Source organism: Engystomops pustulosus, chromosome 4 (assembly GCF_040894005.1).
Source record: "Engystomops pustulosus chromosome 4, aEngPut4.maternal, whole genome shotgun sequence".
NCBI classification, from domain to species: Eukaryota; Metazoa; Chordata; class Amphibia; order Anura; family Leptodactylidae; genus Engystomops; species Engystomops pustulosus.
Genome location: NC_092414.1, coordinates 203,717,645 through 203,743,148, shown reverse-complemented (window position 1 = coordinate 203,743,148; position 25,504 = coordinate 203,717,645). Strand labels below are relative to the sequence as shown.

The following is a 25,504-nucleotide window of genomic DNA, read 5'->3' as shown; positions in this document are numbered from 1 at the left end:
AGACATCATGTAACAGAGAGAAGAACCAGGGGTCATGTAATAGAGAGAAGAACCTTGGGTCATGTAATAGAGACAAGAGCCAGTTGTCATGTAATAGAGAGAAGAACCAGTGCCATGTAATAGAGAGAAGAACCAGGGGTCATGTATTAGAGAGAAGAACCAGGGGTCATGTAATAGAGAGAAGAACCAGGGGTCATGTAATAGAGAGAAGAACCAGGCGTCATGTAATAGAGAGAAGAACCAGGTGTCATGTATAGAGAGAAGAACCAGACATCATGAAATAGAGAGAAAAACCAGACATCATGAAATAGAGAGAAGAACCAGACATCATGTAATAGAGAGAAGAACCAGGGGTCATGTAATAGAGAGAAGAACCTTGGGTCATGTAATAGAGACAAGAGCCAGTTGTCATGTAATAGAGAGAAGAACCAGTGCCATGTAATAGACAGAAGAACCAGGGGTCATGTAATAGAGAGAAGAACCAGGAGTCATGTAATAGAGAGAAGAACCAGGGGTCATGTAATAGAGAGAAGAACCAGGGGTCATGTAATAGAGAGAAGAACCTGGGGTCATGTACTAGAGAGAAGAACCAGGGGTCATGTAATAGAGAGAAGAACCAGGGGTCATGTAATAGAGAGAAGAACCAGGGGTCATGTAATAGAGAGAAGAACCATGGGAGAGAGAAGAACCAGGTGTCATGTAGAGTAGAAGAACCAGACGTAATGTAATAGAGAGAAGAACCAGGTGTCATGTAATAGAGAGAAGAACCAGACGTAATGTAATAGAGAGAAGAACCAGACATCATGTATTAGAGAGAAGAACAAGGGGTCATGTAATAGAGAGAAGAACCAGGGGTCATGTAATAGAGAGAAGAACTAGGCGTCATGTAATAGAGAGAAGAACCAGGTGTCATGAAATAGAGAGAAGAACCAGACATCATGTAACAGAGAGAAGAACCAGGAGTCATGTAATAGAGAGAAGAACCTTGGGTCATGTAATAGAGACAAGAGCCAGTTGTCATGTAATAGAGAGAAGAACCAGTGCCATGTAATAGAGAGAAGAACCAGGGGTCATGTAATAGAGAGAAGAACCAGGGGTCATGTAATAGAGAGAAGAACCAGGGGTCATGTAATAGAGAGAAGAACCAGGCGTCATGTAATAGAGAGAAGAACCAGGTGTCATGTATAGAGAGAAGAACCAGACATCATGAAAAAGAGAGAAGAACCAGACATCATGAAATAGAGAGAAGAACCAGACATCATGTAATAGAGAGAAGAACCAGGGGTCATGTAATAGAGAGAAGAACCTTGGGTCATGTAATAGAGACAAGAGCCAGTTGTCATGTAATAGAGAGAAGAACCAGTGCCATGTAATAGAGAGAAGAACCAGGGGTCATGTAATAGAGAGAAGAACCAGGAGTCATGTAATAGAGAGAAGAACCAGGGGTCATGTAATAGAGAGAAGAACCAGGGGTCATGTAATAGAGAGAAGAACCAGTGTCATGTAATAGAGAGAAGAACCTGGGGTTATGTACTAGAGAGAAAAACCAGGCGTCATGTAATAGAGAGAACAAAAAAATGTCATGTAATAGAGAGAAGCAGGAATCTTGTAATAGAGAGAAGAAGCAGGGGTCATGCAATAGAGAGAAGAACCAGCGTCATGTAATAGAGAGAAGAACCAGGGGTCATGTAATTAAGAGAAGAACCAGAGGTCATGTAATAGAGAGAAGAACCAGGGGTCATGTAATAGAGAGAAGAACCAGACGTAATGTAATAGAGAGAAGAACCAGACATAATGTAATAGAGAGAAGAGCCAGGAGTCATGTAATGGAGAGAAGATCCAGACATCATGTAATAGAGAGAAGAACCAGACATCATGTAATAGAAAGAAGAACCAGCCGTCATGTAATAGAGAGAAGAACCAGACATCATGTAATAGAGAGAAGAACCAGGTGTTATGTAATAGAGAGAAGAACCAATGCCATGTGATAGAGAGAAGAACCAGGGGTCATGTAATAGAGAGAAGAACCAGGAGTCATGTAATAGAGGGAAGAACCAGGAGTCATGTAATAGAGGGAAGAACCAGGCGTCATGTAATAGAGAGAAGAACCAGGTGTCATGTATAGAGAGAAGAACCAGACATCATGAAATAGAGAGAAGAACCAGACATCATGAAATAGAGAGAAGAACCAGACATCATGTAATAGAGAAAAGAACCAGGTATCTTTTAATAGAGAGAAGCTGGAATCTTGTAATAGAGAGAAGAAGCAGGGGTCATGCAATAGAGAGAAGAACCAGGCGTCATGTAATAGAGAGAAGAACCAGCGTCATGTAATAGAGAGAAGAACCAGCGTCATGTAATAGAGAGAAGAACCAGGGGTCATGTAATTAATAGAAGAACCAGGGGTCATGTAATAAAGAGAAGAACCAGACATCATGTAACAGAGAGAAGAACAAGGGGTCATGTAATAGAGAGAAGAACCAGGGGTCATGTAATAGAGAGAAGAACCAGGGGTCATATAATAGAGAGAAGAACCAGGGGTCATGTAATAGAGAGAAGAACCAGGGGTCATGTAATAGAGAGTAAAGAGTGATTGCTATACCCCATAGTCAGGTCCCTGCAAGGTTCTTCTTGTTAAACCGCCAACCTGTAAAGTTATAGTGCAGTTTGTTACCACAGCTATCGCTCTCTACAATAAAGATTGGGATATATGTGACATTTTCCTATTTTAGGTGTTTCTAAAAAAGCAAATTTCAGAAAAAAAACCTCTTCAGCTTTTCTGCCACTGAAAGTTAATAATTAGAAACTTGTAGTCAGTGGAGGATGAGGTCCATCATCCAGAACCTCCATGAATTAATCATAGAACAATACGGTATAAAGAGCAGCTCTCCTCTAGAGGACCCAGCGTGTCTGTGCATTACAATCCATCCTGAAAGCAGCCAAGTACTACTGAGGGTCTGCTCCCAGGTTCTCCCTCTACAATGACCTCTATATAAATAACACTGACCCATCATTACATCACTACAGACAATAGATGATGTCACAGCTTATCTCCTCCCCCTCCCTGTACAATGACCTCTATATAGATAACACTGACCAATCATTACATCACTACTGACAATAGATGATGTCACAGCTTATCTCCTCCCCCTCCCTGTACAATGACCTCTATATAGATAACACTGACCCATCATTACATCACTACTAACAATAGTTGATGTAACAGCTTATCTCCTCCCCCTCCCTGTACAATGACCTCTATATAGATAACACTGACCCATCATTACATCACTACTGACAATAGATGATGTCACAGCTTATCTCCTCCCCTCCCTGTACAATGACCTCTATATAAATAACACTGACCCATTATTACATCACTACTGACAATAGATGATGTCACAGCTTATCCCCTCCCCCTCCCTGTACACTGACCTCTATATAGATAACACTGACCCATCATTACATCACTACTGACAATAGATGATGTCACAGTTTATCTCCTCCTCCTCCCTGTACAATGACCTCTATATAGATAACACTGACCTATCATTACATCACTACTGACAATAGATGATGTCACAGCTTATCTCCTCCCCCTCCCTGTACAATGACCTCTATATAGATAACACTGACCCATCATTACATCACTACTGACAATAGATGATGTCACAGCTTATCTCCCCCCCCTGTACAATGACCTCTATATAGATAACACTGACCCAGCATTACATCACTACTGACAATAGATGATGTCACAGCTTATCCCCCCCCCCCTGTACAATGACCTCTATATAGATAACACTGACCCAGCATTACATCACTATTGACAATAGATGATATTACAGCTTATCTCCTCCTCCCCCCCTGTACAATGGCCTCTATATAGATAAAACTGACCCATCATTACATCACTACTGACAATGGATGATGTCACAGCTTATCTCCTCCCCCTCCTTGTACAATGACCTCTATATAGATAACACTGACCCATCATTACATCACTACTGACAATGGATGATGTCACAGCTTATCTCCTCCCCCTCCCTGTACAATAACCTCTATATAGATAACATTGACCCATCATTACATCACTACTGACAATAGATGATGTCTCAGCTTATCTCCTCCTCCTCCTGTACAATGACCTCTATATAGATAACACTGACCCATCATTACATCACTACTGACAATGGATGATGTCACAGCTTATCTCCTCCCCCTCCCTGTACAATAACCTCTATATAGATAACATTGACCCATCATTACATCACTACTGATAATAGATGATGTCACAGCTTATCTCCTCCCCCTCCCTGTACAATGACCTCTATATAGATAACACTGACCCATCATTACATCACTACTGACAATGGATGATGTCACAGCTTATCTCCTCCCCCTCCCTGTACAATAACCTCTATATAGATAACATTGACCCATCATTACATCACTACTGATAATAGATGATGTCACAGCTTATCTCCTCCCCCTCCCTGCACAATGACCTCTATGTAGATAACACTGACCCATCATTACATCACTACTGACAATAGATGATGTCACAGCTTATCTCCTCCCTTCCCTGTACAATGACCTCTATATAGATAACACTGACCCATCATTACATCACTACTGACAATAGATGATGTCACAGCTTATCTCCTCCCTTCCCTGTACAATGACCTCTATATAGATAACACTGACCCATCATTACATCACTACTGACAATAGATGATGTCACAGCTTATCCCCTCCTCCTCCCTGTACAATGACCTCTATATAGATAACACTGACCCATCATTACATCACTACTGACAATAGATGATGTCACAGCTTATCTCCTCCCCCTCCCTGTACAATGACCTCTATATAGATAACACTGACCCATCATTACATCACTACTGACAATAGATGATGTCACAGCTTATCTCCTCCCCCTCCCTGTACAATGTCCTCTATATAGATAACACTGACCCATTATTACATCACTACTGACAATAGATGATGTCACAGCTTATCTCCTCCCCCTCCCTGTACAATGTCCTCTATATAGATAATACTGACCCATCATTACATCACTACTGACAATAGATGATGTCACAGCTTATCCCCTCCCCCTCCTTGTACAATGACCTATATATAGATAACACTGACCCATCATTACATCACTACTGACAATAGATGATGTCACAGCTTATCTCCTCCCCCTCCATGTACAATTACCTCTATATAGATAACACTGACCCATCATTACATCACTATTGATAATAGATGATGTCACAGCTTATCTCCTCCCCCTCCTTGTACAATGACCTCTATATAGATAACACTGACCCATCATTACATCACTACTGACAATAGATGATGTCACAGCTTATCTCCTCCCCTCCCTGTACAATGACCTCTATATAGATAACACTGACCCATCATTACATCACTACTGACAATAGATGATGTCACAGCTTATCTCCCCCCCCCTCCCTGTACAATGACCTCTATATAGATAACACTGACCCATCATTACATCACTACTGACAATAGATGATGTCACAGCTTATCTCCTCCCCCTCCCTGTACAATGACCTCTATATAGATAACACTGACCCATCATTACATCACTACTGACAATAGATGAAGTCACAGCTTATCTCCTCCCCCTCCCTGTACAATGACCTCTATATAGATAACACTGACCCATCATTACATCACTACTGACAATAGATGATGTCACAGCTTTTCCCCTCCTCCTATCTGCACAGTGTATATATAAAAACCCTAAATCAGATATCTCCGGGCTATCTCTGCTTATGACCACGAGGCTGATGTAAAGCATATAAGTAAAGGCTGTTATTTAGAGCCGAGTCATGATGGACTGCTACATAATCATCGACAAAAAATTGAAAAATAGGAATCTACAGTCAGAAAATAAAATAATATGTTACATTATTGACGACTCATTCCCCTTTATCTGTAAAGAAAACAAAGTTTCTAGAAAGAGGCGGCATAAGAAAAGTGTCTCATACGTCTGGCAAGATGCACCAAATCTATCAGACACAGTGAGAGCCTTTGTGATCGATTTGGAGGAGTTTCTGACGGTCTCACCTAGTTTCATGCTGTCTACACTTAAGAGGTTAATAATAAATCTCTCTCAATTCCTTTTGAAAATTTTAGTTCTCCAGGTAAGGGTGAAATATGTCCCCAATATGACTTGTGTGTCTCAAATTGCATAGGCCACTGGACTCAGGAACAGCAGAAAGGACAGTGAAACCCAAAACTTCAGCCCCCACCGCCCCTTCCTGCTTGCCTCAGCATATTGCAAGCGATACAGGACAACCACGAAGATGGTCTCTACCTGCGCCAAGTGTGGACAATGTAACAATACAGACAAACAACACAAAGGCAAGGTCAACAACACGGGTCACAACAGAGATAACTAATCAGGCATGAAATCACATATAACTGTGATTCTCTCTGTGTCATTGTTGGTATATTAGTAGTGTATCATTTCTTGTAATTTCTCCTTCCCCCCCTGGCAGCTGTAAACATAGTTACCAGCAAGTTCCCAAGTCAGAACACTTCCCTTATAACAGCAGTATATATAGGTCCTAATAAGTTCCCTATTTAGTATCCTCCATCCCACTTTGCATTTATAAGGTCTTTTCAAGACTAATTTGCATCCTATGAGATATCCACAAAAATGGAGCCATGCGTCCGGTCTGATTTGTAAAGGATGTCTAATTTTTCTCACGAATACCATGAATTGTGCATGAGCAAAAAATATGGTTTTGAACAGGAGGTCCTAGTATTAGACTCAGTGGGGGTCATTTACTAAGGGCCCGATTCGCATTTTCCCGACGTGTTACCTGAATATTTCTGATTTGCGGCGATTGTACCTGAATTGCCCCGGGATTTTGGCGCACGTGATCGGATTGTGGCGCATCGGCGCCGGCATGCGCGCGACGGAAATCGGGGGGCGTGGCCGAGTGAAAACCCGACGGATTCGGAAAAACCGCCGCATTTTTTTAAAAAAATTGTGTCGCGAAAATTTCACTCACCTTCATCCGGGATAGGCCGGTGTATTTCGAGGCATTCCAGCGGACTTCAGCGCAGCAGCGCCACATGGTGGGCGGCGGAGGAACTACAATCATAAATCCCGGCCGGACCCGAATCCAGCGCAGAGAACGCGCCGCTGGATCGCAGATGGGGCGGGTAAGTAAATCTGCCCTAGTAAGTTTATAGGGAACCTGCCAGTTAAAATAACCCACAATAACTAAAAATACCTTTGAGAACTGCTGTTACAGAGCAGTACAACTATCCCTATATCGTTCCTCTTTATGCCTGTAAAACTTCACGGTCCATTTGTATAGCTGACTTACACTCTATATAAATGACCCAATGTGAGTCTGATCAGCGCCTTTCCTTTGACCTGAGTCCATCATATTCATGTTCTTCCCGCTAAGCTACACCTCCAGCATCGTGACTGACCAAGGTCGTGCTTTCTCTTCAGCTGAGTGACCTAGGCTCAGTTATTTCATTCCCCTTTCCCTCAGGAATGAGAGATATGTTTGCTATGTGTGACTCGCAGGAGAGAATTACTGAGGGGGGGGGGAATGAGGTAGCAGAGCCGTGTTCGCTCCGGTTGAAGAGAAAGCATGCCCCTTTTCGATCAGGAAGCTGGAGGCGTTGCAGAGCTGAAAGAACATGAATATGCATAGATGGCGAGTCAGTGTTACAAATGGAGTGTGGAACTTTACAGGCATAGGGTGGAACAATATAGGGATAATTGTTGTGCTTTATAATAGTAGTTTTCAAAGATATGTTTAGTTTGTGTGGGTTAGTTTAGCTCCATAATGTGACATCCATCATGGGGGAACTAGGAGAGGGTTTTTAAAAAAAGGGAAAACAGTAAAGGGGTGAAACAATGGAGGGGGGGTATAATTTGGGGGTCACAATGTGGAAGGGGGCACAATAGGGGGATTATAAATATGGGGCCACTTTATTGTGTCAGTTATAAGTGGGAGCCACAGGAAGGGGGTTATTATTCCAGTGGGGGGGGGGGGACAGGAACAGGCATTTTACCATAAGGGGGACACTATATAGTGTGGAGGACACCAACCAGAGTAGATTATATGGTATGAGGGCCACTAAATATAATGTATGGGTACACTAGGGGGCTGTGGAGTTAAAGGTAGGGCTAAAGTAGTAGTGTAATCTCCAAATATCTAAAAGATTTAAAAAAAAAACATTTCTATCAAAAATTCTACATGGAACCTTGGATTATGAGCATTATTTGTTCTGTAATCCAACTTGCTTGTATATCAAAGCAAGTTTTCCCATAGGAAATCACTGAAAACCAGATGATTCGTTCCGGACCCTAAAAATATTTTGTCATGTGTAGTACAACATTTATCCTGCTAATTTCTTCTACTTCTTCAATATTGTGTTACAAAATTTTGTGAGAGAGGGAGGTGCAGTACAGTAGAGGGAAAGGAGGGAGCACATAATGCTTGTATTAGGACATTTTGCTTGCAAACCAAGTTGCAATTTTTGTAAATTGCAAAACGATTGCAGACCAAGTTACTTGTAATCCAAGGTTCCACTGTAGTTGTTATCCCAGGGGACAGTTCTCCCTGTCCTCACTGTCTCCCCCTTCGGAGATAAGTAAAAGAGGCGACCCCCATAAGGAACACAAAGTATAATATCTCCCCCTGCTATGTTGTTGCTCTGTATGGACATAAATGTGGACGGCATCAGCAGAATTTTTATATTAAGCTGAAATGACAGTGGAAATGATGATGGGAGCCGCCAGGCTGTATATGTAGCTGCTGAATGATGAGGCTTATACTAGATCCGCTGAAGAGTGAGGCCATAGATCTCCGCACAGCCGGGTTGTTTACTCTGTGTGCACTTACCCGCTCCATGCTCCATATATAATATGACACATGCCGAGACCTGATTGCCTCAAAGTGGGCCGCCTATTAAAGTAAGAAGCAAATCCCCTCAAACAGTGGACATTCCGAAAAATGACCCGGCTCCATGTTTACTGAGGAACAACTAAGTGCTCTGCTTTAAAGGGGCCGTGCTTGTAAATATGTGCCCTTGTATTGGCCCTTCTGGATGGGTCTTCAAAGAAGTTTAAATAGGAGAGGTCAGTAGTAGGTGATTGGGGGGCAAGTGACACCCTGACAATCAGCCGTTTCACAATACGGGTGGAGCCTGAGGCTCTGTACTCACGTTCCTTTGAGTTGTATTTTGAAATGCAATTCAAACCAAAGGGGGAGGGGCTTAGTTCAATCACATATAAAAGAAATGCATACAATCGCTAATGAACAACACATGGGGGGTCATTTACTAAGGGCCCGATGCGCGTTTTCCCGACGTGTTACCCGAATATTTCCGATTTGCGCCGATTGTACCTGAATTGCCCTGGGATTTTGGCGCACGCGATCGGATTGTGGCGCATCGGCGCTGGCATGCGCGCGACGGAAATCGGGGGGCGTGGCCGAACGAAAACCCGACGTATTCGGAAAAACCGCCGCTTTTAAGAACGGAAAATGTGTCGCTTGGGAAGCGCTTACCTTCACCTGGTCCAGCACGGTGCATTCCGGCGCGTTCAGATGATTTTCAGCGCAGCAGCGCCACCTGGTGGACGGCGGAGGAACTACCTTCATAAATCCCGTCCGGACCCGAATCCTGTGCAGAGAACGCGCCGCTGGATCGCGAACGGACCGGGTAAGTAAATCTGCCCCATGGTTTGCATCCCTTACATCGGAGGAGGAATTTTGAGACCTGCTTTTAAAAGGCCAGTCTTAATGAATTCCTCACCTTTTTGCTTGTTACCGATTGCACGTTTTTTAGTTTTTGGGCAAAGCCCCTCCCTGTTGTGCTTCTACTATACTACAAAGTAGGCCTCTTCCAGCTTCTTGCATAAATCTACCCCGATGTTGGTGCACATGGATAATCGGCATTTAATAACAAGGAGGTCTTGCTCTTGTGATCATTGGGGTTTTCAGTGTATCCCAAGCAATCTGACACTTTTGAAGTGAACCTATCACCAGGAATGTCAGTTTTAGCTGGTGATAGGTTCCAATAGCCTATGCTGTTCTGATTTTATAATTTCAGTAGTTTATATAAGTTTAAGTCACATTACCTGGCTCCCTGTCAGCAGCATGCGGTGAGTACCAGGGGAAGTGCAGCTGCAGCCTGTGTCTCCTAATGAATTATTCCTCTACTCCACATCATCCCCCTCCCTCCGCTGCATTAGTATGGATAAGGCACACACCGGCTGCATCTGCCCGTCCCTCAGGACTCACCACATGCTGCAGGCAGGGAGCCAGGTAATGAGAAACAAACTTATATAAAATACTGAAATGACGCAGAATGCTGACAAAGGCATTTTTAAAATCAGCATAACATAGGCTTTGAAACCTATCACCAGTTAAAAATGACATTCCTGGTGACGTGTCCGCTTTAAGTGTCTGATTAAACGAAACCTTTAAAGACATAGCTACTGCAGAATCTCTTCATTTAATATTGTAACGCTTTGCCTTTGTCAGGGTTTTGAAGCTCTTACTGGTAAAATATAATATACCAGCAATTGTTGGGCCTCTGTTGGCTTGAGACTAAACAATATATTACGGTATATTACAGTTTGATATTTTTAGTCATTTGCAGCCGGTTGGGGCTTATCATTAGATGTCGGAAAACCGCTCTAAATTACATTTCGAAATTCAATATCTTCAGATTGCTTTTGGGATTGTCAGACTTGAGCAGTTTTGTTGGTGGTCTCGCCTGGAGTAGAGATTGAAAGAAAGTACGAAGATACAGAAATATTCTATTACACGGGAGCAGTATCACATTTGCAATCTGAAAACAAGTAGAATCATTTTGGGTACAAATAAGAAGAATATTCTAAACAAATCCTGGCGAGTAACCACAGCCTCAGCATAACGGGACACAACAATGCACGCTTTGCGTCCCCAGGCACAGCCGGACTTCTCAACTCTCTTGGAAAGTCCATTAGGTTCCGGAAAGCCCTTTAAGAGCAAGTGAATCTTCTGAGCAATAATGGGAGATATAAAAGTCCCAAAATGGCAAGTAAAGGCAATGCAATAGGAATAACACTAGGATATACCATTAAAGTTAACCTGTCAGTTAAACTAAACCACAGTAACTTTATATTTTATTGCAAACTGTGATTATAGAGAAGTACAACTATCCCTATATTGTTCCCCCACATGCCTATAATGTTCCACAGTCCGTTTGTAAAGTTGACTCACTAACTATACATATTCATGTTCTTCCAGCTCAGCAGCGCCCCCAGCTTCCTGAAATCATCTCTCTCATCTTCCCCTCCATTAGGAATTCTCTTCAGCGAGTCACACACAGCCAGTGCCTCTCTCATTCCGTTAGGAAAGGGAAATGAGGCAGCAGAGCTGCTGTGAGGAAGCGTGCCCCTTGACAGTCAGGAAGCTGGAGGTGCAGCTGAGCTGGAAGAGCATGAATATGCCGGACTCAGCTAAAAGGAAAGACGATGATAAAACTCATACATGGTCATTTGCAGAGATGTGAGTCAACTTTACAAGTGGACTGTGGAACGTTACAAGCATGGGGAGGAACAATATAGGGATAATTGTACTACTGTATAATAGCAGTTCCTATCAACTGAGTGCATTGTTAGAGTAAAGAACATATAATCAATGTAGGCTCCATAAACTGTAGAGTGCTGGTAGACTATATGGAGAGAATTTGGACACCAGGCATATGTACAATTGTATATGGCAACTGGAGCAGTAGTCATTACTGGCACTCTAGGGGTTTACACAGCACTATGTGACCAGGATGTGTGTCAAAAAGCGGGTCAAAATCTAGCATTTGACCTGACACACATTTTGACCAACATGCCCTTTATCCTGAGTGGTGTCCATCTGGAAGATCGGGCATAGGGTCATACCGGCCTCTATAATTGAAAATAAAATCCCATGATATGTCTCTAAGAATTTAAAGTAAGCAAGCTCTACTTCTGAATAATTATACATTATGGCTTCTCTGCCAGTTTTCTGGAGGAGAAATCATATAAATCTTCCATACCGGACATTTATTATAGTCTCCGCCGGTGTTGTGGTGGAGACTAGAGCAAAAGACCAGGTTGGAACTGATGGAGCTGGCACACATATTTACTAAGGTGCCAAAGCCTTCTAGTGAATATCAGCACAGGACCGGCAGTAGGTAGAGTTCTAAGCGCCAGTCTTAATAAATTGCCCCCAATGTGTTTTACTATACTACTTGAAATTCCCCCAACCCACAGGTGATGTGAAGAATCACACAAAGCTTATAGTCTATGTAATGCAGGACAGGTCCTCAAAAGAACGAAAGAGGACAATAAGGTCTCTCCGCACAGGTCAAAAGTCCTATTAAAGGAAATCAACCACGTAGATAACATAAAAAATCCTATTATTACTCACCTGTCTGCTCCTCTTTACCTTGATCTTAACGCTGTCCGTCACTAAGATTGACACTTATAATTAGCAGCCCGAAGCCCAGGGACAAGATGTCCACTGATACGGGCTGCTAAATATGCACACCCTGGCTCCCTCCCTCTCCCATGGTGAGAGCATGGGAGAGCGAGTTGACATCATGCGAGAGGTGGGAATTCAAGACCCTCATGTGACATCACCTTCCTTTCCCAGCATGGTGGCGAGGACGTGCAGCCTGGAGCACCGGACATCTTGTCCCCATGCTGGGGGCAGCTAATTATAAATTTGTTTTCTAGGTGATGCTGGCATGTCAAGACTAGGGGAGGAGAGCGCCAGGATCAAGGTGAAGAGTAGCGCAGGTGAGTATCAGTAGGTTTTTATATGTTATCTACATGGTTGATTTCCCTTAACAGAGGACCCCTTTAATCAACTCAGTATGAGAAACCCCTTTAAGGACACATAGGCAGATTTACTTAACATAATTTGCCAAAACTATTATGCATGCCACAATTGTTGTTCACGGCCTATGGCATATCCTAGTAATTACGTCAAGAGTCCATTGTAATACATAGTGAAATAGGCTAAAGGCCAAAAAGTATCCTGTCCCTTTAAATGTTGCGTCTTGTGCCAGATGGCATCCAGGAAAATAAAGCAATTTTACAGCACATGAAGTGAAGCAGAAGAGGGCACATCGGGAGAGGATTAGCTCTGCACCCTGGGCTACATGATGCCAGTGTTTATTGTAAAACGCGAGAGCCGTCTGTGCGCCGGCATTACTGACGACCACAGGACATACTGTCAATTTCATGTCACTTATCTGGCAGCAAAAAAGAGCAAGAATTCCATTTCATTTTTGCTGTATTCTCAGAATGTTGTATTATATAGTGAACCTGCAAAGCCTCCTATGTCCTGCCATAGAAATAAAGCCTGCGGCTTGTCAATATGGGATTACTCGCCTTCACTCTGGATATAGTGGATCTCCGAGGCATCACGTCTTACTCTCCCCCATCAGCTAACACACAATAGCGGGCTTCTCTCTGCACCGAGGCTTACACCCAATACCCTGCTATCTGCAACAAGACTAGCCCTTACACCTATGACCCTGCTATCTGCACTGAGACTAGCCATTACACCCAATACCCTGCTATCTGCACCAAGACTAGCCCTTACACCCAATACCCTGCTATCTGCACCAAGACTAGCCCTTACACCCAATACCCTGCTATCTGCACCAAGACTAGCCCTTACACCCAATACCCTGCCTCTGCACGAGACTAGTCCTTACACCCAATACCCTGCTATCTGCACTGAGACTAGCCCTTACACCCAATACCCTGCTATCTGCACTGAGACTGGTCCTTAAACCAATACCCTGCTATCTGCACCAAGACTAGCCCTTACACCCAATACCCTGCTATCTGCACCAAGACTAGCCCTTACACCTATGACCCTGCTATCTGCACTGAGACTAGCCCTTACACCTATGACCCTGCTATCTGCACTGAGACTAGTCCTTACACCCAATAACCTGCTATCTGCACCAAGACTAGCCCTTACACCCAATACCCTGCTATCTGCACTGAGACTAGCCCTTACACCCAATACCCTGCTATCTGCAACAAGAATAGCCCTTACACCTATGACCCTGCTATCTGCACTGAGACTAGTCCTTACACCCAATACCCTGCTATCTGCACCAAGATTAGCCCTTACACCCAATACCCTGCTATCTGCACTGAGACTAGTCCTTACACCCAATACCCTACTGTCTGCACCAAGACTAGCCCTTGCACCCAATACCCTGCTATCTGCACCAAGACTAGCCCTTATACCCAATACCCTGCTATTTGCACTGAGACTAGTCCTTACACCCAATACCCTGCTATCTGCACCAAGACTAGTCCTTACACCCAATACCCTGCTATCTGCACTGAGACTAGCCATTACACCCAATACCCTGCTATCTGCACTAAGACTAGCCCTTACACCCAATACCCTGCTATCTGCACCAAGACTAGCCCTTACACCTATGACCCTGCTATCTGCAGTGAGACTAGCCCTTACACCCAATACCCTGCTATCTGCACTGAGACTAGTCCTTACACCCAATACCCTGCTATCTGCACTAAGACTAGCCCTTACACCCAATACCCTGCTATCTGCACCAAGACTAGCCCTTATACCCAATACCCTGCTATCTGCACCAAGACTAGCCCTTATACCCAATACCCTGCTATCTGCACCAAGACTAGCCCTTATACCCAATACCCTGCTATCTGCACCAAGACTAGCCCTTACACCTAATACCCTGCAATCTGCACTGAGACAAGCCCTTACACCCAATACCCTGCTATCTGCACTGAGACTAGTCCTTACACCCAATACCCTGCTATCTGCACCAAGACTAGCCCTTACACCCAATACCCTGCTATCTGCACCAAGACTAGTCCTTACACCCAATACCCTGCTATCTGCACTAAGGAAGGTCCTTACACCCAATACCCTGTTATCTACACTGAGACTAACCCTTACACCCAATACCCTCCTATCTACACTGAGACTAACCCTTACACCCAATACCCTGCTATCTGCACTAAGACTAGCCCTTACACCCAATACCCTGCTATCTGCACGAGACTAGCCCTTACACCCAATACCCTCCTATCTACACTGAGACTAACCCTTACACCCAATACCCTCCTATCTACACTGAGACTAGTCCTTACACCCAATACCCTGCTATCTGAACCAAGACTAGCCCTTACAACCAATGCCCTGCTATCTGCACTGAGACTAGTCCTTAGGCCCAATACCCTGCTATTTGCACTGAGACTAGTCCTTATACCCAATACCCTGCTATCTGCACCAAGACTAGTCCTTACTTCAATACCCTGCTATCTGCACCAAGACTAGCCCTTACACCCAATAACCTGCTATCTGCATCAAGACTAGCCCTTACACCCAATACCCTGCTATCTGCACCAAGACTAGCCCTTACACCTATGACCCTGCTATCTGCACTGAGATTAGTCCTTACACCCAATACCCTGCTATCTGCACTGAGACTAGTCCTTACACCCAATACCCTGCAATCTGCACCAAGACTAGTCCTTACACCCAATACCCTGCTATCTGCACCAAGACTAGCCCTTACACCCAATACCCTGCTATCTGCACGAGACTAGTCCTTACACCCAATACCCTGCTATCTGCACCAAGACTAGCCCTTACACCCAATACCCTCCTATCTGCACCAAGACTAGCCCTTACACCCAATACCCTGCTATCTGCACCAAGACTAGCCCTTACACCCAATACCCTGCCTCTGCACGAGACTAGTCCTTACACCCAATACCCTGCTATCTGCACCAAGACTAGCCCTTAAACCCAATACGCTTCTATCTGCACTGAGACTTGTCCTTAAACCCAATACTCTGTCTTTGCACGAGACTAGTCCTTACACCCAATACCCTGCTATCTGCACTGAGACTAGTCCTTACACCCAATACCCTGCTATCTGCACCAAGACTAGCCCTTACACCCAATACCCTGCTATCTGCACCAAGACTAGCCCTTACACCCAATACCCTGCTATCTGCACCAAGACTAGCCCTTACACCCAATACCCTGCTATCTGCACCAAGACTAGCCCTTACACCCAATACCCTGCCTCTGCACGAGACTAGTCCTTACACCCAATACCCTGCTATCTGCACCAAGACTAGCCCTTAAACCCAATACGCTTCTATCTGCACTGAGACTTGTCCTTAAACCCAATACTCTGTCTTTGCACGAGACTAGTCCTTACACCCAATACCCTGCTATCTGCACTGAGACTAGTCCTTACACCCAATACCCTGCTATCTGCACCAAGACTAGCCCTTACACCCAATACCCTGCTATCTGCACCAAGACTAGCCCTTACACCAAATACCCTGCCTCTGCACGAGACTAGTCCTTACACCCAATACCCTGCTATCTGCACCAAGACAAGCCCTTACACCCAATACGCTGCTATCTGCACTGAGACTAGTCCTTACACCCAATACCCTGCTATCTGCACTGAGATTAGCCATTACACCCAATACCCTGCTATTTGCACTGAGACTAAGCCTTAGACCCAATACCCTGCTATCTGCACTGAGACTAGTCCTTAGACCCAATACCCTGCTATTTGCACTGAGACTTGTCCTTACACCCAATACCCTGCTATCTGCACCAAGACTAGCCATTACACCCAATACCCTGCTATTTGCACTGAGACTAAGCCTTAGACCCAATACCCTGCTATCTGCACTGAGACTAGTCCTTAGACCCAATACCCTGCTATCTGCACTGAGACTAGTCCTTAGACCCAATGCCCTGCTATTTGCACTGAGACTAGTCCTTAGACCCAATACCCTGCTATTTGCACTGAGACTAGTCCTTATACCCAATACCCTTCTATCTGCACTGAGACTAGTCCTTAGACCCAATACCCTGCTATCTGCACTGAAACTAGTCTGTAGACCCAATGCCCTGCTATTTGCACTGAGACTAGCCCTTACACCCAATACCCTTCTATCTGCACTGAGACTTGTCCTTAAACCCAATACCCTGCTATCTGCACGAGGCTAGCCATTACACCCAATACCCTACTATCTGCACCAAGACTAGCCATTACACCCAATACCCTGGTATCTGCACTGAGACTAGCCATTACACCCAATACCCTGCTATATGCACTGAGACTAGCCATTACACCCAATACCATGCTATATGCACTGAGACTAGTCCTTAGACCCAATACCCTGCTATCTGCACTGAAACTAGTCCGTAGACCCAATGCCCTGCTATTTGCACTGAGACTAGCCCTTACACCCAATACCCTGCTATCTGCACTGAGACTAGTCCTTACACCCAATACCCTGCTATCTGCACTGAGATTAGTCCTTACACCCAATACCCTTCTATCTGCCCTGAGACTTGTCCTTAAACCCAATACCCTGCTATCTGCACGAGGCTAGCCATTACACCCAATACCCTGCTATCTGCACCAAGACTAGCCATTACACCCAATACCCTGGTATCTGCACTGAGACTAGCCATTACACCCAATACCCTGCTATCTGCACTGAGACTAGTCATTACACCCAATACCATGCTATATGCACTGAGACTAGTCCTTACACCCAATACCCTGCTATCTGCACTGAGACTAGCCCTTACACCCAATACCCTGCTATATGCACTGAGACTAGCCCTTACACCCAATACCCTGCTATATGCACTGAGACTAGCCCTTACACCCAATACCCTGCTATTTGCACTGAGACTAGTCCTTATACCCAATACCCTGCTATCTGCACTGAGATTAGCCCTTACACCCAATACCCTGCTATTTGCACTGAGATTAGTCCTTACACCCAATACCCTGCTATATGCACTGAGATTAGTCCTTACACCCAATACCCTGCTATCTACACTGAGACTAGCCCTTACACCCAATACTCTGCTATCTGCACCAAGACTAGTCCTTACACCCAATACCCTGCTATCTGCACTGAGACTAGTCCTTACACTTATGACCCTGCTATCTGCACTAAGACTAGTCCTTACACCTAGGACCCTGCTATCTGCAGTGAGACTAGTCCTTACACATATGACCCTGCTATCTGCACTGAGACTAGTCCTTACACATATGACCCTGCTATCTGCACTGAGACTAGTCCTTACACCTAGGACCCTGCTATCTGCAGTGAGACTAGCCCTTACACCCAATACCCTGCTATCTGCACTAAGACTAGCCATTACACCCAATACCCTGCTATATGCACTGAGACTAGCCCTTACACCCAATACCCTGCTATCTGCACTAAGACTAGCCATTACACCCAATACCCTGCTATATGCACTGAGACTAGCCCTTACACCCAATACCCTGCTATCTGCAGTGAGACTAGCCATTACACCCAATACCATGCTATCTGCAGTGAGACTAGCCATTACACCCAATACCCTGCTATCTGCACCAAGACTAGTCCTTACACTCAATACCCTGCTATCTGCACTGAGACTAGTCCTTACACCTATGACCCTGCTATCTGCATTGAGACTAGTCCTTAGACCCAATACCATGCTATCTGCAGTGAGACTAGCCCTTACACCCAATACCCTGCTATCTGCACCAAGACTAGCCCTTACACCCAATACCCTGCTATCTGCACCGAGACTAGCCATTACACCCAATACCCTGCTATCTGCACGAGACTAGTCCTTACACCCAATACCCTGCTATCTGCACTGAGACTAGCCCTTACACCCAATGTCCTGCTATCTGCACCAAAACTAGCCCTTACACCCAATATCCTGATATCTGAACTGAGACTCGCCCTTACACCCAATACCCTGCTATCTGCACCAAGACTAGTCCTTACACCTATGACCCTGCTATCTGCACCGAGACTAGTCCTTACACCCAATACCCTGTTCTCCAATCTTATTTTTAGTACACTAAGTACAGTACAGATCATTGGCCGCAACTAAAATTGTTATTATCTCTTACAGAAAATCTGACGATTGTACCTGCATCGATACATATAAATATGTATTGGAATTTTAGGAATGACATGTACATGCTACATGCTCAACTTTTAGATCCATACCAAGTCAGTTTCTATTTCTTATCAAAACCTGTGGTAAAATTTTTGGACTTGCCATAGACATGTGCTGAAATCCTGATCAGATGTATGGACTTGCACTCATATAGGGTACTTATACATTAGAACAAGCTGTGAAAAGATCGGTGCTAGTGAAGGACTCTACATGGCCATGTTTGGAGCACCAAGACGATGATGGGGATAGGACAATGTATTGAAGATCTCGTATTTTACAGAACACACAGTCCGTCCCAATCTGTTCTTTGCTGTACTTTAAGTGATTTATCCTGAGCTGTAATTCCACACACGGCCAGCTGTCCTGAGGGGGCGCCGTTTAAAATAAATCTATATCTCGCACAAGCCCTTTAATAATGCAGCACTTGACACGGATGAAGAGGTCTTGTGTTTACAAGCAGCAATCCCCAGGATGATGATACATATATTTAATATTTTCAATTAATTTCTATTCCACTGGCAGCAATTATCATCAAGTGCGCCGCACAATGGCTCGGAGGCCGTGACAAGCAGATTAGCAAACGATGCGGCACAATTAATTAGGTGAAATGTTAAGTCGTAGCCCGTGAACCCGGCCGCATTGTAAGCGATGCGTCTTTGCCCCCTGGCACGGGCATGTTGGTAGCCTCAGCTGATGACTTGTGTCCTCGGTGGTTGCTTATACAACGCGGCTTCACTTTTCGTAGTTTAACCCTCCGCATAATGGGCCTCATTTATAAAAAAGTAGTAGAGCGGAGGAGTTGCCATAGGAACTAGTCGCATCGCTGCCTTGGATGACAAGACCGAGCAAGAAGACTGACAGCAGCTAACTCATCACTTACTTCAGGCAGCTACTCCATCCTTTGTCTGTCCAACTTGACATAAATGAGGTCCAATGGTGATTCGGGTTTCCTAAACCTTCATTTTACATCCGTATCGGCTCCTTTAGCCTCTCCCAACTGGTGCAGTGGCTATAAGAGCATAATCCTTTGAATTGTTGCATTGAGAGGACTGTATAGCCGTCTGATGTAGAGAGCAACAAGTCCTATGAACGTTCCATCAAACCACTGAGGTTTCGAGTATAATCCTGTAAACCAAATCTATGAAGAGGTGCAGGCAACACCTTTACCTACATTTCCTTGCAGCTTTAGGCCATGTTCACACATAGTGATTGAATTGCATTTGAAACTCAATTCAAACTCAAAAAAAGATGGCGCACACTTCCCGAGCAGTGCACCAGATTAATGAAGACCGTCCGCCAGGTTTGATTAATCTGGCGCACCATGTACACTCCACAGGCAAACTGCACATAGCAAAGTTTGAACTAGTTTTATAATGTAATCCGCCCAAGCTCCTCCCCGCAGCCTTTGAATTGCATTTCAAAACACAATTCAAACGCCACCTGTGAATGCAGCATCCAAGCACCGATCACTTTTCTAATACAGAAATCCAAATCTTCTGCTTCCATCCTCAGAGAAGTTTTGAAAAGCAATTCAGAGTCTGCGGGGAGGAGCTTGGCCTGATTGTATGTAAATTTAATGTATGTATTTGCAATGTTGATGCAAGATTAACACTATGTAAATGCATTTGTAATGTCCCGAAGATGGGGCCATTACGAAATTCTTAGGTTGATGCCACACGTGGCTTTTTTTGGTCCGTTTTTAAGCATGTGTTTTCAGTCCATTTAAAAACGTATGTGTTTTTTACTGTTTACCATGCGTTTAGCTGCTTTGAACCTGTTTATTTATTTAGATGAATCGGTTCTAAGCAGCCAAACGCATGGTAAACGGTCACAAACGGATGCGTTTTTTAAACAGACTGAAAACGCATGCTTAAAAACGGAACAATCATGAAGGGCATCACCCTTTGTCTGGAAATCTTGCTGGAGTGGACCCAGTAGAACTGATCACCCTGACTGGGCTCTGCGGGTCAGAGATCCAGCTTGCTAAGTAGTTTCACACAGCTTTTCCCTAACTAATTTATCCTTGTAGTGCATTGTGTTACAACGGCTCCCCCTAGTGTGTACATTGTTCACAATATATACGTCTCATTATGAATATTTATGTTTTATAATTGTATTTACAGTTTAAACCACCTGGTGATAATGCAGGCTGTCTTATTGGCTGCTTACCTGGAACTTTACAGAGTCTAAGACCTACAATCAATAAATATCGGCTCATCCTTGGGTTTTGGTTCTGTTTTCCAGACTTTTCCAGTTCTTTCTGCTAGAGGACCTGTCATCAGGTCTCTGCCACTAGTCCTGTCACCTCTACCTGTTGGAGCAGCTCACAAGAATTCCATCCCAGCCTTTATCTAGTTATTTCATACATTATTCATTGTAAAATCATCTATTCTTTATCATGTAACTGAGGCTGGTCACATGGTCAGAGGCAGTGATGTCACCCCTGTTACCCCTCCCCTCTCCTCCCCCTGCTCATGTCTGTGTGTAATGTATAGTAAAGCATGGCTAGTGTGTGTGCTGCATCTGCTGACATGCTGCATCCTCCTAATATACAGGTGAGAGACACAGACATCAGCTACACATGAATCTGACATGTTCTGCTGTAACATGGCTGCCTGGAGCTGCTGTATCTCTCCTATACACACACAGGCTGCAGGGGGCGTGGCCACCAGCACCAGGAAGCACACCATTATACAGCCTCACATCATTATACAGGCTGTCAGTCATGCACTGGGGGTGTGGCTGTGCCTCCCACTCATGAATAAGGTGGACAGCTTGAATATGCTAATGCTTCATTGGACATTTCACAGGTCATTTGCATACAGCTTTAGGACCTCATTGCTTAGGTTTACAGGCATGTAGAGGGACAATGAAGGGATACAGGCAATGCTCTCTAATGGCAGTTTATGAAAATATATTTAGTTTAGGGGGGTTATTTTGCATGACGGGTTCTCTTTAAGAGACACAACCCTGCTAATCTTTGTTACGGATTCAGCAGAACACTGCTTCAGGGCTGATGTTCAGTTCCTACCCCTGCAACCAAGAGGAAAGTTAATCTGGACTTTAGCTAGTGAAATTGGACAGCCATTTAAAGGCCATCAGAGTCGAAAGTTATCTCTAATTAAAATCCTTATCTGAAGATAGTAGTATAAACTTGAAACTGAGCAAACCGGCCAAGTATGACATTGCTACAGGAAATCTAGGAACAAATGGCAAGTATGATAGTGCAGAAATAAACTACAAGACGGCAGAAGTTTATAAGACTCCCGACTTCCTACCAATCAAGTATATACCAGCAAATGAGTCAGAAATCAGTCGTCATGTGACTCACCGATGGCTCAGGTGTCTTGCGAAAAAACCCAACATTAAACTAATAAGAAAGAGATGATGAGGCATCAGGAGCAGTTCTGTAGAGGGTCGTAATAACATAGAACATGAAGCATATTGAACTTTTCACCATCATATACATAAGTCATCCAGTCCCTCAAAATCAACTACATTAAAGGGATATTCCACAAAGACAAGTATATACTCAGGATAACAAAATAACACATTCTCTAATTCACTGTTATTAAGAAAAAAACAGCATTTCACAGATATAAGTCCAACCTGCCTCTATCAGCCCTGGTGTACACAATTTCAGTTGCCACAAGATACGACCGTGTATCCCTTCACGCCCCACTGGTGTTAAGGTGGCGGATCAGGGCAAATAATCAGGGCAATAAGCTAGCATTTGCGATTTCAGGTCCTGATAAATATGCCCCAGTGTGTTTACATTGGGGGTCATTTACTAACGGCCCGATTCGCGTTTTCCCGACGTGTTACCCGAATATTTCCGATTTGCGCCGCTTGTACATGAATTGCCCCGGGTTTTTGGCGCACGCGATCGGATTGTGGCGCATCGGGGCTGGCATGCGCGCGACAGAAATCGGGGGGGCGTGGCCGAACGAAAACCCGACGTATTCGGAAAAACCACCGCATTTAAAAACTGAAATGTGTCGCTTGGGAAGCGCTCACCTTCACCTGCTATGGGATGGTGCATTCCGGGGCGTTAAAATTATTTTCGGCGCAGCAGCGCCACCTGGTGGACGGCGGAGTAACTACCATCTTAAATCCCAGCCGGACCCGAATCCTGTGCAGAGAACGCGCCGCTGGATCGCGAATGGGCCGGGTAAGTAAATCTGCCCCATTGTGTTAACACCTTGCTTGCCTAGCATGGTGCAAATCCTAAATTAATGCATTGTTAACGCAATATAAACACAATGGGGCTTATTTACTAAGGGTCCCGTGGCCACATTTTCATCGTGTTTCCCGACTTTCCGGGGATCACACTGGGGATTGTATTGCATGCGCCGGCTTTCATGCGACAAGAATCGGGGGCGTGGCCAACACACGATCCGACGGATTCGGACTACGTGCAGGATTAAACATTTAGATTTGTGTCGCATCCAATACACTTACATGCACCAGGAAGAAAAAGGTGAACTCCGGCGGACCTGAGCGGGGGAGCGACACATGAAGGATATTGGGCACAGGATCTACATGGATCGCGGTACAGTGCATCATTGTCGGAGAGGCCGGATCGGGGGTTGCAACTCGGACGGGTAAGTAAATGTGTCCCAATCTGGGAACACAGACTGAGAGCAGACACTACACTATAAAGTACAGAATCCGGATACTTATCAGATTTGGCCGATTCTTGGCTTTTACTAGGCTCCGCTAATTGCTTTTGCAGTAAACTCTGACATTTTCATCTGACATTTTTGTTTTATTGCCCTTGACCCTCTTCAGGATGAGTAATGCAATACATTAAGTTATCATTTGTAATAGAATAAAACCGTATTAATAAATGGAAGATGTTCTTCCTGCAGGAGCCAGTGTAGCCCCCGGGGCGTCTTACCTCATCTCCCGAGACGGTGAGAACGCTCCTGCTTTTCTTCATCATAAACCAGTGCGCTGGGGTCACACCGGCGCCCCCCTCAGCTCGCAGGCATATATGCACCTCAGTTTTCACCTCTAATTAGAATTTGCAATCCAAGTATCAGTATTCCTGGCTCGTGTCACTTATCCAGATTTTCCCACATCAAAAGCCTTAATCCGTATGTAAATGGGGATTCATATTCCTACAATGTGACAGATGTAATCACATCCATCCGGGAGGTTATTGGTGGAGACAGCCGCTCGTCCACGGATTGTTCTGCACAATTCTCATCCCGACTCTCGTGAAGAATTGGTTTCTTATGTGCACAGGTAAGAAAACATGTCCACCTGCAAATAAGGGAAGAGACCAGGGTTAGTTATTCCCATCCAGATGTTAGGTCCTCATGTGCACCTACAACGTGGAACAATAGAATAACAATGACCATACACCTAATTATATGTCCTCCAAAATCCAAAACATAGACAGTGCGACTTATCCAATTGTCTCTTTCTGCCTGAGAAAAACTTGGAAAATTCTCTTCATTTAGGTCAAGTTCTCCCTATGGTGACCCTTGGGAGTCACATGACTTTCTGTTGTCTCAGGGGGTCTTACCTGGCTCCCAATTAATCCCCAATAGTCTATACTAGTGGTCCCCAACCTTTTTGTAACCAGGGAGTAGATAGAGACAATTGTTTTTTAAGGAACTGGTATTGCACGACCCCCCACCCCCAAAATGTCCCAGAGGGAAAAATGTAGCATCCCCCGCTCTTACCTTATCTGGTCCCAAACGATATAATGCCCCCTGTCCCGCAAACCCCTCCTATAATGCACCCTATCTTGAGGCCACTCCTATAATGTCCCTCAGCTCCCCCTTTTAATTGCCCCCTATCCTGCAGTCCCTGCCTTATAGTTTCCCACTTTTTTTAGCCCCCTCCTTATAGTGCCCCCTTTTCTGTGGCCTGCACTAATAGGGAGTGGGTACAGAAAAGGGAGCATTATAATACCCCCATTTCTCTACACCCCCCTCTTATAATGGCCCCCTGTCTGCAGCGCCTGATGTTTCCCCCTTCCATACAACCCATACTCTCTTCTTTTTGCTCTGAAAAATGAAACCTCACTTTTCCCTCAGAAAGAAGAAGGGAAGAGGATTGCTGCTACTTTGTTGGAACGGGAAAAATGAATGTAGGTTTTTCTTTTTCAAAAACATTTTTGGCTGCAGCCCAGAATCGGGTGTTCCACGAACCAGCAGTTTTGTTGGACTATACCACAAAGACTCTCCATAGGCGAAGCAAAAACTCCAATCATGATTATTAGACAGGTTCCTGCCACTCTTTTAGAATATACAAGATGTAAACAACTGTGTAGCCTCCCTGACTGTATACTTATGGTTTCATTTTTAGGAGGATATAGAAGTAGAAAGAATAGTCACACTGTGGCGTTATGCTAAGACATCATCTGCAAAGAGTTTGTATGTTCTCTCCGTGTTTGCGTGGGTTTCCTCCAGGTCCTC

General features: G+C 44.5%; 1 protein-coding gene across 3 annotated transcripts in view; it reads right to left on the bottom strand.

The window, feature by feature from the left end:
* PDE4A (phosphodiesterase 4A) overlaps positions 1-25,504 on the bottom strand; it is an 873,456-nt gene that overhangs the window by 390,265 nt on the left and 457,687 nt on the right. For all 3 annotated transcript variants that reach the window (XM_072149486.1, XM_072149488.1, XM_072149487.1), the window contains exon 5: positions 23,974-24,341. In XM_072149486.1, the coding sequence (XP_072005587.1) occupies positions 23,974-24,018 (45 nt within the window). In that variant the 5' untranslated portion in view covers positions 24,019-24,341. The remainder of the gene's footprint in view (positions 1-23,973; positions 24,342-25,504) is intronic.